We start from the raw sequence: 12652 nt of genomic DNA, 5'->3' as shown, positions 1-12652 counted from the left end.
AACTAGAGTATTAGTGCAATGCCTATTCGCATTCAAGGCATAAGATAGTAGTTAGCCATAAGACTCGGCCTCAGACAGACTTGGGTTCTGATTCTGACTTCATTACTTACTAGATTCTTCCCTACACCCCAGTTTCCTCAGATGAAACATGGAGATAATATCAGCACTAGCTAATGAGAGTGCTACAATTACAGGAAACAAAGCATGTAAGAGAGTGATCAGCAAATGCTCAGCACCTAGTAAGCCCTTGATAAACCATAACTGCTTTAAAAAATTATAATTCTTCTTGTGAATACTCTTTTTTTTTAAATATTTTTTTTATTGATTTTTTACAGAGAGGAAGGGAGAGAGATAGAGAGTTAGAAACATCGATGAGAGAGAAACATCGATCAGCTGCCTCCTGCACACCCTCCTACTGGGGATGTGCCCGCAACCCAGGTACATGCCCTTGACCGGAATCGAACCTGGGACCTTTCAGTCCGCAGGCCGACGCTCTATCCACTGAGCCAAAATGGTTTCGGCATTGTGAATACTCTTTACAAAGATTAGATCTTTGCCATAGATTTCATTAATAGATACCCCAAAACTTTTCAATTATTAGAAAAGTCTGGCGGAAAACTGGTTTAAGTTTGGGTCCTGCATATCAAAGTTTGACTCTCTCATCCCTACAGCAGAAATCAGCGGCAGGTGGTAAAAGGGGAGCAGCGGCCACCACTGCCCTCAGAAGACAAGAGCTGCGCTGGCACCGGGGCTGGGAACCCCGGCCCCTGCTGTGTGAGGACCACGGAGGCCGAGTGGCCGGTGGTTTTCTGTGAACTCGGCAGCACGGCTGGGTGAAAGCGCACTCAGACCCTTACACTTAGGAACCTGCCACAGGGGGCGAGTGAACCTCTGCTCTGACTGACAGGGCGGGCGGGCGGAGGCGGCCATCCATCACTGTCAGGAAAGATCTGAAGCACCTCGCTAGTCAGTTGAAATAAAATAAATTGTTTACTGATCTCAGGGTCCAGCTGCTCATTTGAATGCTCATAAAGGGTGTGCTGTTTACTTTGTGGTGGATTCTGTTTCAGGAAGGAAGGATTTCTGGATCGCTGTGTGCAGGTGTTTGTTGTTGTCAGAATGAAAGGGTGTTATTATCTGCTTTGCAAGGAGGGAGACAGGGTCTTAAGTTACATATCTGAACTCGTACATGGGATAGGAAATGAGTGTATTTATTCACTTCGTGGTACAGGACTCAGGGCACAGTTTATCTGTCAAAAAATTTCTTAGGACTAATTAATGCAGTTTCTACTTATAATGCTAAAGATTGAACTTAAATGCATAATAGAAACATTCTGACACGTTTTAGAAGCATCTCAGAGCTGTGATGTTCCACCAGAGGGAGCCATGTGCACCACTGGAAGCATCCAGAGGCGGCTGGGACCTGGCCTCTAGTCACTTCTTTTCTGAGAACCTCCGCTCTAGGGAGAGATGCTTGTATCACTGTCAGCCATTCTACTGGAGACGTCTCCACTGTGGCTACAATAGAGCCACTACTTAATCTGAGTGATCTGGTTACATGTTTTCAAGATGGTGGAATAGAAGAGAAAGTAATAAGCAAAATAAATATTACTGACAATAACAACACTAAGATAAGCTACCATTGAGAATACAGCTTCTATGGGCCACTTTCATACAATCTTGAAAGGTAAATGTAACTCACATTTTTTAAATGACAAGAATTAAGATTAACCAGGGGAGGGACTTGTCCAAGGTGACACTGCAGGTAGGTAGTAATGCTGGGATTCACACCCAGTCCTGACTGCAAAGCGAGGCTCTTCTCACAGATCCTTTTCTGGACCTTTTCCTTTATACTACTTTTTTTTTTTTTTTTTAATTTTAAAAGAGAGAGAAACATCGATTTGTTGCTCCACTTATTTCTGCATTAATTGGTTGATTCTTGTATGTGCCCTGACCGGGGATTGAACCCGCAACCTTGGTGTATCGGGACAACGCTCTAACCAACTGAACTACCCTGCCAGGGTCCCTGGACCTTTTCCTTTAAATAAATATTCAGGTCAGAATCTGATGAATTAAAGTTTGGCTTTTTGCCTTGAGAAAAAATTAGGGGGAAGAAGCCCAGAAACCAAGTTTGCACTCCTTTTCACTTTGGGGGTCAGTGGATTTGCTGTTTATATTCACCTGGGAAAACCCCTGCCTTCTCTCCTGGACCTTTATCTTGGCTGCACTCTGGCTATTTATTGAGCTTCTTAAAACTAAACCCACTCAGAGAAAACAGACCCTTTGTTACTGGGAAGGCACTGCATTCAGGCACACACAAACTGGATGTCAGAGTAGCATCCTTATTTTAGTAAACTTTTCACTGAAAACATACCAACCGAAAGTACATAAATCATAAGAGTATGTATGCTTGACTTTTCCACAAAGTCTACAGACTCATGTAATCAGCACCCAGATAAGGCACAGAACTTTATCAGTGTCTCAGAAGCCCCTTCAGTCTGGGCTCCCAGGATAACCACCATCATTACTTCCACGCAGATTATTTTTGTGTATGTTTGAATGCTATATAAATGGAATCATACAGTCTGTACCTTTGCCCCCCTTTCTGGACCTGGTTTCTTTTTGAGCAGTCTTTTATTTTTATTTCTAGGAGACATACCAGCAAAAGCATCCCCAGGAAGAACACCCATGAAGAAACTTTATGTTTTAAGAATCAACATTAAATAAGCATTTTTTTTTTTTTTGCCACTTTAGAGATTTAGTTTTTTGTGTGAGGAATAAACAGTCTAGAGAGGGGGAAGAAGAGTGGATTCTTTGTTTTGGTTCAAAGTTACTGGGTGCTAATTCATGTGCTGAGTTTGTTGGAATCACCATCACCTCAGCAGCTGGTGTTCACTGAGCACTTGCCTTGCTAAGTATTCTGCATGTGCTGTGACATTCCATCCCCAAATTACCCCATCTATGCGGGACTATTATCTTCATTTTACAAATGTGGAGACGGAGATTCTGAGTCATCTGCCTGTGATGATACAGCTCATTAGCGAGCCAGGGTTTGGACCCAGGCCTCTAAGTCCTGAGTCTGTCCTCTGAGTGCTTCCCCGTGTTGCTTCTCCACCAACAGTCCTCACTTTCAGAGTTTAGCAGCCGCCAGGCCCTGTGCTCAGGGCTTTATGTGGACCGCTGGCTTGTTCCACGGTGGAAGCTGGTACCACTAACACCCCCACTTGAGCAGAATGGAACTGAGCTCGGAAAGATGAAGACACTTGCCTAACATGGCTGGTTACTGATGGAGCCACAACTTAAACCAGTTGTCATCCTGACGCTCATCTTTTAGTTACTAAGCTGTACTGTCAGCCTATTTCAAGCTCCTGTCAGTCAAGTTGGGAAGAAATTATTAAGATATTTTTCAGGCTTTATTACAATTAGCCAGACGAATGCCAACATTAGAAAAGATTTTATGATAAGACACATACAAAGCATTTATGAGAACCGTAAGTCGTGAGCCTTTGAGTTAGACTCCAAGCCTTCTCCCTTTATGCATGAAGCGAACGAGGCCCAGGCAGGGGCAGCGTGGCAGAGGTCAGTGGCAGTCCAGCTCTCTGACTAAGCCAGGCATCCATCCAGGCTCCCCCTCTTCCCACCTGTTAGGGAGCAGGTGCACTCACATTGGCCAGACCAGCGTTGTGTTCCTGACACCAACCTACCTGCTGTGTGAGCTTGAGCGTAAGCCTTCACCTCTCTGCCCCTTATCTACCTTCTCTGTTAGATGGGGACGGTAAACGCACTCCCTTCTAGGTGGTTAAGTAGTGCACGTGAAGCACTTAGCACAGGGCCTACTACACAGCGGATACCTGCACATGACAGCCATGACGACAGGGAGGTATTAATATTCTGTTGACTGCTGTGACACTTTTTCTACTCCTGTTAGGTTTAAGTCAAAACAGAAATTTAGATGGGAACACATTAACACCAAATATTAGTTGGAAGTTAGTTCCGAATTATCTGGTGAGAATCCAAATACAACTTCTGAGATCACTGTAAAGCTTCCCGAATAAGTAAGTGCATGAGTGACGAGGCAATGAATCCATGGAGTAGGAAAAGGCAGTGCTACCAGCAGTCTCAGCATGGCAAGTAAGAGAATTACAGAATGAGAAGAATTATGGAACCTCGCAGAAGTCAATCGGTTTGAAAAGAGTCTCAAGTTAGTTCTATTTCTAATCTTCTGCTTCATAAAAAAAGAAGACAAGACAGAGCACTCGGCTGGGGAAAAGGAGGTACTTTAAATTTCATTGTTTAAACATTTTCTCTGAAAACAAATTACCGTCAGTCATTCAGGTCACATAAAAGTTGTATGTTGTTTCTTTCCCCATCTCTACACTGACCACTGACATCAAGGGTTCACTTCATCACCTGTTCATGCACTTACCTAACTGTACGTCGGTTGTGAATCGCAGTCTGTGGATCATGCTGACTTTGAATGACTTGTAATGGTGGCTGCTAAGCATATCCTGTACTGTAGCTATGTCAATTTGCGAATCCTCCTCACAAACCCCGTCTGCCCTTGAACCTGGGGAGGAAAAAGCAGTTTAACACATAAAGATACATGAGGCTTGGCAAATGTTGTCTGCTTAAAATGCTTTGGGATAAATTAAAATAATATGGGCTATTTAATTTGGAGAAGAAAAGGCTGAGCGATGACTTAATAATGCCATTCCAGTAAACAGAGAACGGTAACATATTAATCATTCAACAATTAATTCCACAAACACGGCCTCTTCTGTGGCAGGCCCTGGGCCAGGCAGTGGGGGTACTGAAGGCGAGAAACACTCCTGCTCACCAGCAGCTCTCAGTCTCCACAAAAGAAAGTCAAAACCACAAAGCATGGGTGGTCACATTTCTCGTTTCTTTTTCTAATATTAATTTTCCTGATCATAAAAGTAATCCATACTTCTTGAAGAATCCCGTCCTTTCTGAGATTCTCAAATATCAGCTTGCATTCCTGCGCCCCAGTCTGCGTGGATGCAGGCACGAGCCAGCTCACCCGCGATGGCTGGAACAGTCTCCCACTGGCCCTCTGGCCACCAGGCTCCCTCTGCAATCCAACCACCACAGGGCTTTCCCATTCATCTTTCTAAGGCTTTGATCATTTATTCACTCATCAAATGTTTAGTGAGAGCTCTGTGCATGCTAAGTACTCTGATATGTGACACTGGCGACAAGTAAGACAACTGGTACTGAAAAATCGTCCCTGGCTTCCCATGGCTTCCTGAATGATGCACACTTTTTTCAGCCAAGTAGTCAAGACTGTCCATAATCTGGCTGAAACAAACATTTTCTTTTTTTTTTTTTCTCAAACATTTTCAATTTTACTTGTCACTTCTCACATATACCTTCTCTCAGCAACTCGCAGACTCCCCAGACTGCACACAGATGCAAGTTTTTCTACTTCTGGGCCTTTGCTCATGTGGTACCCTTGGCCTAGAACACCCTTTCCACCCTTACCTTGCACCTGTCAAGACCCCACCCAGGCAGGCTAGCCCAAACTCCACCTTCTGCTGAATTCCATTCCTACTGGACCCTGGAGCCAGGGAGACCTGGGCTCCGTTCCTAGCTCTGCCTCTAACTTGCTGCATGATCTATGGCAAGCGACCGGCTCTCTGAACCCCCGTGTTTGCCATACACAGAATGTCAAAATGTGTTTTAAAAATCTAACACATACTATGCTTAATAAGTAGCAGTCATGATTATTATTTTTTATATTTTTTTTATTGATTTCAGAGAAGAAGGTAGAGAGAGAGAGAGAGAGAGAAACATCAATGATGAGAGACAATCATTGATTGGTTGCCTCCTGCACACCCCTAAAGGGGATCGAGCCCACAGCCCGGGCATGTGCCCTTGACTGGAATCAAACCTGGGACCCTTCAGTCTGCAGTCTGACGCTCTATCAACTGAGCCGAACCAGCTAGGGCAGTCAAGATGATTTTTATTCTACGGTCATAGAGGATCACATTCAGCCTGGCACTGGAGTTGCTGAGTGGTTGCTCTTGTCCTAATTCAGAAGCTTTGTGAGGGCCAGTAAAGTTTGTTCTTCATCTCTGTATCTTCTCCTGTAAGCCGTACAGGCAACTGGCATGCTCTCACTAAATTCTGCTAAATAAATAGATAAACAAACAGAAGCTAGGACATATGAGTGCTTGCTACACAGCAGGCATGGTGAAGTGCTTTACACATGCGAAACCTCATGACAACTGGCTGTCATTGCTCATCTGAGGCTTTGGGAATCTGAGGCTTTCGAGGTGAAGTCACATGTCCAAGGTCACACTCACCAAAGCTAAACTCTCTCACCCTGCAGAGTTTGAAATGAGTTGTCCTAAAGGTGCGGCTGCTGGTGCCACTCACCAGTGGGAGGGAGCACCTGCTAGCAGGGGCCAGCCAGCCTTGGGCTGAGCAGCTAGAGATGGGTCCACCGAAAGAGCCAGAGAGAACTCGGTGGTTAGAGTTGGAGTAGTTATAAACTCAAGATTTCGATACAAAACAGGAACATCTGTTACATAACTGGTAGCCTGACAACTACACGCTTTTCCTTCCCACAGTATTGCTTACAGGATGAGCTTTTTTCTTTTTAATCCTCAACCGAGGATATGTTTTTATTGATTTGAGAGAGGAAAAGAGAGAAAACCATTGATTGGTTGCCTCCCATACATGCTCTGACCAGGGATCAAACCCACAACGTAGGTATGTGCCCTGACCGGGAAACGAACCCATCACCTTTTTGGTGCATGGGAACAACGCACCAACCAGAGCCACCTGGCCAGAGCGACGGGCAAGCTTTTAAGTCAAAGTTGCTTCCTGATGCCTCCCCCTGAACTCCTGCATTAGGAGGTGTGTACTGGCTTCCCAAACACTACACTTATTCCCAGCGTGGACCACTCCAGCCCCTCCAATAGGGCTTCCTCTCAATGAGGACCAAGCCTCGCCCTCAGTGGCCGTTCACTGCCCGCCTGTGACACAGTCCCACCTCAGTGTTGGCACATGTTGCTCTCTCTGCCCAGGTCACCCATCTCCTATTTTACTCCCTCCTGGCCTACTCCTCCAGGCTCCTCCCTATTCTTCCTGAAGAGCTTAGCTCAGGTGACACCCAGGGAACTGTTCCTGACCCCAGGCCTCCAAGTCTAGTCCAGCTCCCCTGTCATTGCACCCCACATTTTCCTCAGAAAACTTATCACAGAGAGTAATTACCTGTCTCTGCCATTCGACGGTAACCCCAAGAGGGCAGGCACGATGGCTGCTTTACTCGCTCTGTAGCCCGGACGCTGCCAGTGCTGCCATGCACAGCATAAAGCAAGTGCTCAATAAAAATGTACTGGGTGAGTACCAGGTGCCATGTCCACAGGAAGGTGAGGATCAGAGAGGCAGAGGGACTTAACCAACGTCACATGGCTAGGATCAGCAGAGCTGCACTCAACATCTGCCGGGGCCACGGGGAGCCCTGCTTCCCTTCTGTGGAACGCCTGTGATTTTGGATAGAGATGCCACCACCATGACCACCCGTCTCCTGGGGACTGTCCACATCTCTAACGGAGGCTGGTGAGAATTTAGAGTTTTGAATAATCACTCGCTTTCTCCAATGCATATCTGACTGAAACAGAACTGCCAAGATGTGTTTATTTCTACTCTAGAACCTTTTATATATATGAGAACTGTGGAGAAGTTTGGTGAAATATTAAAATCCTTTCATGTTTTAAAAATAATTTCAAGCTATCTTTCTTGAGAAAATGCCATTATTAGATACAACTTAGTTCAAGAATTTCTGTTTTCTTTATTAATTAGTATTTTCTAAATATTGAAGGTTCTTGATTTGGAAAGAGATAACAGCTCATTATACTAAAATGCCAATTACTAAAAAAACCCCCACCAAAACAACACACCACACTTAAAGAGTTTTACATTTTTATGATGTTGGATTAAAACCAATTTAAAAATTACTATAACGTGACATATAATTTTTTACTGAGCAATTTCAATGCCAGCTGCTAATAAAGCATCTTAGCTGTAAATGATAATTCAGATGCTTTTAGATAAAGTGGTGCATAAATATAGTTGGAAATTGATTTAGCTTCTTACAGAAGCTACTGAAGAATGACATATTTTGTTTAATACACCAGCTAATGTAGTCCTAAAAGCTCAAACAAGTGCCAGTTTTCACTCCTAAATTTGCTGTGGGAGATTAATGAAAACTTTATATTTTGCTGAAATGTTAATAATGGGCAGATGAGACGATAGGATTTTAGTGGAGGTCTTAAAGCTATGGAATAACCAGCAAGGCTTGTCAATGTCCTTATATTAATTTTGTTCAAGACTGATATAGCTGGAGCCGGCTCCACACACTAATGCTTCTTGCATTGACCTTCTACTCTCCGACAGTGTAAATTCAAGTCCCATGTGAGGACTTAGGTCCCCCGATACGTGGGTGGGCTCTGAGTCTTGCCCCAGCTGACAAGGGGCATGTTTGCTTTCATGATTAGAGGGCAACAGCACCTGGGGGAGCAGAGAAGGAAGAAACAGCCCTGCTCGTGCTTCCAGTACATGCTGCTCACGCCAAAGCAGGTCACCTGCTGAATGGAACGACTTCTGGTCTCGGAGTTCCAGAGCCCTTTCTCCGTGTAGGTTCAGGAGTGCTGCTTGGAGGGGAGGTGTGTGTGTACGGACCAGCCAGCCTGCGACCTGCCCCCTCCCCCCCTGCTCCTCCCCCCCCCCCCCCCCCCCCGCCCCCGCCAGGCCAGCTGTGCGCTAGACTGCGGGGGAACACAGGTGAGGGTAAGGCAGGTTCCTGCTCTTCAGGAGCTTACAGACTTGCCATGGAACACAAAGAAAACAGTACAAGGCAGAGAGAAATGCCCAACAACCGGCTCAGGCAGCAGACCCTATCTAAAGACAAACACCGGAAGCAGGTCCTTACCCAAAAGCATGTTTTCCGGACCAGAAAAGTCTAAGACCTTTACTGTTTACATCCTTCCAGGAAGGAGCAAACCCAGCCACACGTGAAATATACTCGGCACTGCCCCATGTGCACATTAAAATCATTACTGTGCTATCAGCTTCACATTCAAAAACCCACTCCTGTTCAAGAGAAGGCATTTTTATCTACTCAACGTAAAAACGAGAGAGAACCAGAATGTCTTAAAAATAAATACATGAACAAAAAACACTCCCTAAACTGTTAATTTAATTGAAATCTAACCAACCCTTTGGTATTTTGTTAAATTAGCAATTAAAAAGGTCACAAGCAATTAAATGAAACAAAAGCCACACTGTGTTCATCTACATTAACGCTGAACTGGGGCTCCTGGTGAATGACAAGATGAATTGTAATGGTGCCTTCAAAGACTTCATGATGTACTTTGTCAAAGTCGGGAGTGTTAATGTCTCTATGTGCCATGGATTACCATAATGTATTGTGTCAAAATACTCGAGCTGCAATAACTCAAAGATGTATTGTGATAGATCAAATTTTGGGGCGGGGCCTAAACGTGACTCAAGCACCAGACCCCAAATGGTCTGACAACAGGCTCCGGAAGAATGACGGAGAGTCCATTCACAACGTGGAATGGTGCAAGGGACAGCAGAAACCCGAGACGAAGAAGCTTAGCTCTCTAGAGTAAGGAATTAGCAAGGAGGAAGCAGGCAATGGCACTGTTCTTAATGGCAAAGCCGGACCAGGGCAGGACAGGGCAAAGGAAAGCAGAGACGAGGTGAAGGAGGTGGCGGGGGAAGTCTAGGGCTCGCAGCCAGAAAGAAAGAGGTGCTGAGAGAGAGAGAGAGCCACTGGCTGGGAAGTGGCCTTAGGGCTTAATAATATTGGAAAGAATGAGAGACAGAGTTCAGAGATGTAGATCCAAATCCTAACGCTGACACCACGGTCAAGAGTGGGTCAAAGCCTTGCCCAAGGTTCTCCGACAGGCAGAGGCAGAGCTGGGACGGACCTATTGGACTCTGGAGTCCACCATGTTCTGTCCGCTGTCGTCCCCTTCCCCTCCCATCTCACCACATTCCTACAGGCGGCAGCAGGAGAGAGCCTGTGGGGACTGTAAACTGTCGACCAGTGGTTCTGGAGTGTAGTCCAGGCCCCACTGTGGGGGAAGGTCCCCAAGAACCCACCAGGGGTCCAAAATCTCAATACTATTTTCATCATAATAACATAAGACGGTATTTGCCCTTTTCATGCCCATTCCCTTACAAGTGCACAAAGTAGTAACAAGTTCATCGATATGGTTCTGAGTCCACATTGCAACTAACCTTTAAGAAAGTATCATTCAAGTTTGGGTATTGTAATGAAAATTAATAGCCCCTGTTATCTGAAAGGCTATTGAAATACTTCTCCCCTTTCCAACAACGTATCTGTGTTAGGGCAAATTTTCTTCACATACTTCAACGGAAACAATGTACTGTAATAGACTGAGCGCAGAAGCAGATCTGCAGCCCTGGCTGGTGTGGCTCAGTTAGTTGGAGCACTGTTCCATGCACCAGAAGGTTGCAGGTTCGATTCCCAGTCAGAACACATACCTAGGTGTCAATGTATCTCTCTCACATTGATCTCCCCCTCCCTCCCTCAATTAAAAAAAGAGAGTAGATATGCAAATCCAGGTGCCTTCCATCAAGTCAGACATTACAGAAATTTGCAAAAATATAAAACAGTGCCCACTGGTTCAGGTGACTAGTCAATAATTTATTTCCCTGATGAAACAAAAATAAATGCTCTCAGGGAAAGAAAACAAAACAGTCCCAATCTTCTCATTAAGATTTTAAAACAGGTATTTTTCATAAAATTTATTATTTATTCTGTAAATTTTTCTGTTTTTATTCCTAATAAGTAGATATAACCCAATAAACATACGCTCTTTGGGGTCTTCAATAGTTCTGAGTGTAAAGCAGTCCTAAGGCCAAATAGTTGAGAACCTGCCATGTTTTCCTGTCCCTGGGTGTCCATGTGGACAACCATGATGAGACATAAAAGTGCAGGTACAGCCGAAACTGGTTTGGCTCAGTGGATAGAGCGTCAGCCTGCGGACTGAAAGGTCCCAGGTTCGATTCCGGTCAAGGGCATGTACCTGGGTTGCGGGCACATCCCCAGTGGGAGATGTGCAGGAGGCAGCTAATCGATGTTTCTCTCTCATCGATGTTTCTAACTCTCTATCTCTCTCCCTTCCTCTCTGTAAAAAATCAATAAAATATATTTTAAAAAAAAAGTGCAGGTACAGCTGTGTATCTATCTGTGTTACATACCTGACAACAAACACAGACAGAAAGCTTCTACACACATTCTAAGAGTAACAACCTGCTGTCAGGTGATCAAGACTAATTTTAACTAACACTGCTTTACAGTTTAAAACAGTATTTTTACTGGAACTGAGAGAAACACAGGTACACGTGACTCTCAGACAATGGGCACTACTCGTTAAATCAAAGCTCAGATGAACTTACTACATGCTACTGGCAGGTGTTTTGTGTTCCCAGATACAAACTACATGGGACTTTAAACTTCATTTTATGGTTAGTTCAAGGAGGCTTAGACTAAGTCCAAAAGCTCTAATCTAGTTATAAGTTAAAGCAACTTCAATCTTACTTCTCCAAAAAGATCGATGGCAACTCTGTAACTGGACCAGAAGATCGATGGCCTTGTTACATCTTCACCTTCACATTCCCTGCAGCAAGATGATGCTGTTGCCTCTCCTGGGCTTTAGGAACACAGGAGGGTGGCAGGGTCCCCGGATGACGGAAAGGGAACAGACCATCCGCAGAAGGAATAGTGTGGGAAAGACACGAAGCCCACAAAGTGTGAGCATGTGGGGAGCCGATACAGGGTTAAGCTTCGGAATGACCTGTTGGCAAAGTCAAAAACAGGTCTTCCGAGTCTTAAACAACCCAATCTGAGAGGTGGCCGCTGATTTACACGCGCTATCATTTAAAAAATAAAAAAGGGGGAATTTGCTGGAAGCCGGTCCATCCTTGCTGCTTGACACAGTCGCTGCAGGGAAGAAACATCTGCACAGCATATGTTTCGAGGGACCTGGTGTATATGGCATACTGTTCTTAATATGTTTGCTCCCCTTCTTAGCGCTATGTGTTTTAACTAAGGTCACCTCTCCAAGAAAGGTTGTTTCCCCAGGTGGGGATTTTTTCCCTGGAGTTAGGGATTAACAGGACTAAGGAAGTGAATAAATCTGTAAAACCCCTTAACTAAGTGCCAGGCGGGTAATTAATCACTTCAACTAGAACAATCACACTTAAGCTACATAATCTTTACTTAGGATAATCTCCTTCAGTTACTTCCTTGTAGCTTAACAGAACAAGAGAGTAGAGATCTTGGAATGGAGATAACAAACGCCCTAACCTTTGGAATAGAATGGACAGGATTAAAATCAACTGGTATAAATACAGATTTAACAGGAGAATAAAGACAGAACCTGGCTGGAGAACCTGGCTAGAACCTGGCTGGAGAACCTGGCTAGGCTGCTGATCAACTGAACGCTGTCTCTGTGTCATTCCTTTTTCGCCGACTCCGTCCACACCTTTGGGAACCCCTGGACCTGCTGGGGCTGGACCCCAACATGAGCATATATAGTGGGAACAGCAAGAGCTTGCATTTGGCTGG

General features: G+C 44.8%; 1 protein-coding gene across 9 annotated transcripts in view; it reads right to left on the bottom strand.

Moving 5' to 3' along the window:
• Positions 1 to 12652, bottom strand: part of MAPKAP1 (MAPK associated protein 1) — a 185813-nt gene that overhangs the window by 34228 nt on the left and 138933 nt on the right. For all 9 annotated transcript variants that reach the window (XM_070430662.1, XM_070430668.1, XM_070430670.1 and 6 more), the window contains one exon: positions 4427 to 4567. In XM_070430662.1, coding sequence (XP_070286763.1) covers positions 4427 to 4567 — 141 coding nt within the window. The remainder of the gene's footprint in view (positions 1 to 4426; positions 4568 to 12652) is intronic.

This window comes from Myotis yumanensis, unplaced genomic scaffold, assembly GCF_028538775.1.
Source record: "Myotis yumanensis isolate MYYU_CA2020_CCGP unplaced genomic scaffold, mMyoYum1.0.hap1 SCAF_12, whole genome shotgun sequence".
Taxonomy (NCBI): domain Eukaryota; kingdom Metazoa; phylum Chordata; class Mammalia; order Chiroptera; family Vespertilionidae; genus Myotis; species Myotis yumanensis.
This window is presented reverse-complemented; position numbering and strand designations above follow the sequence as displayed.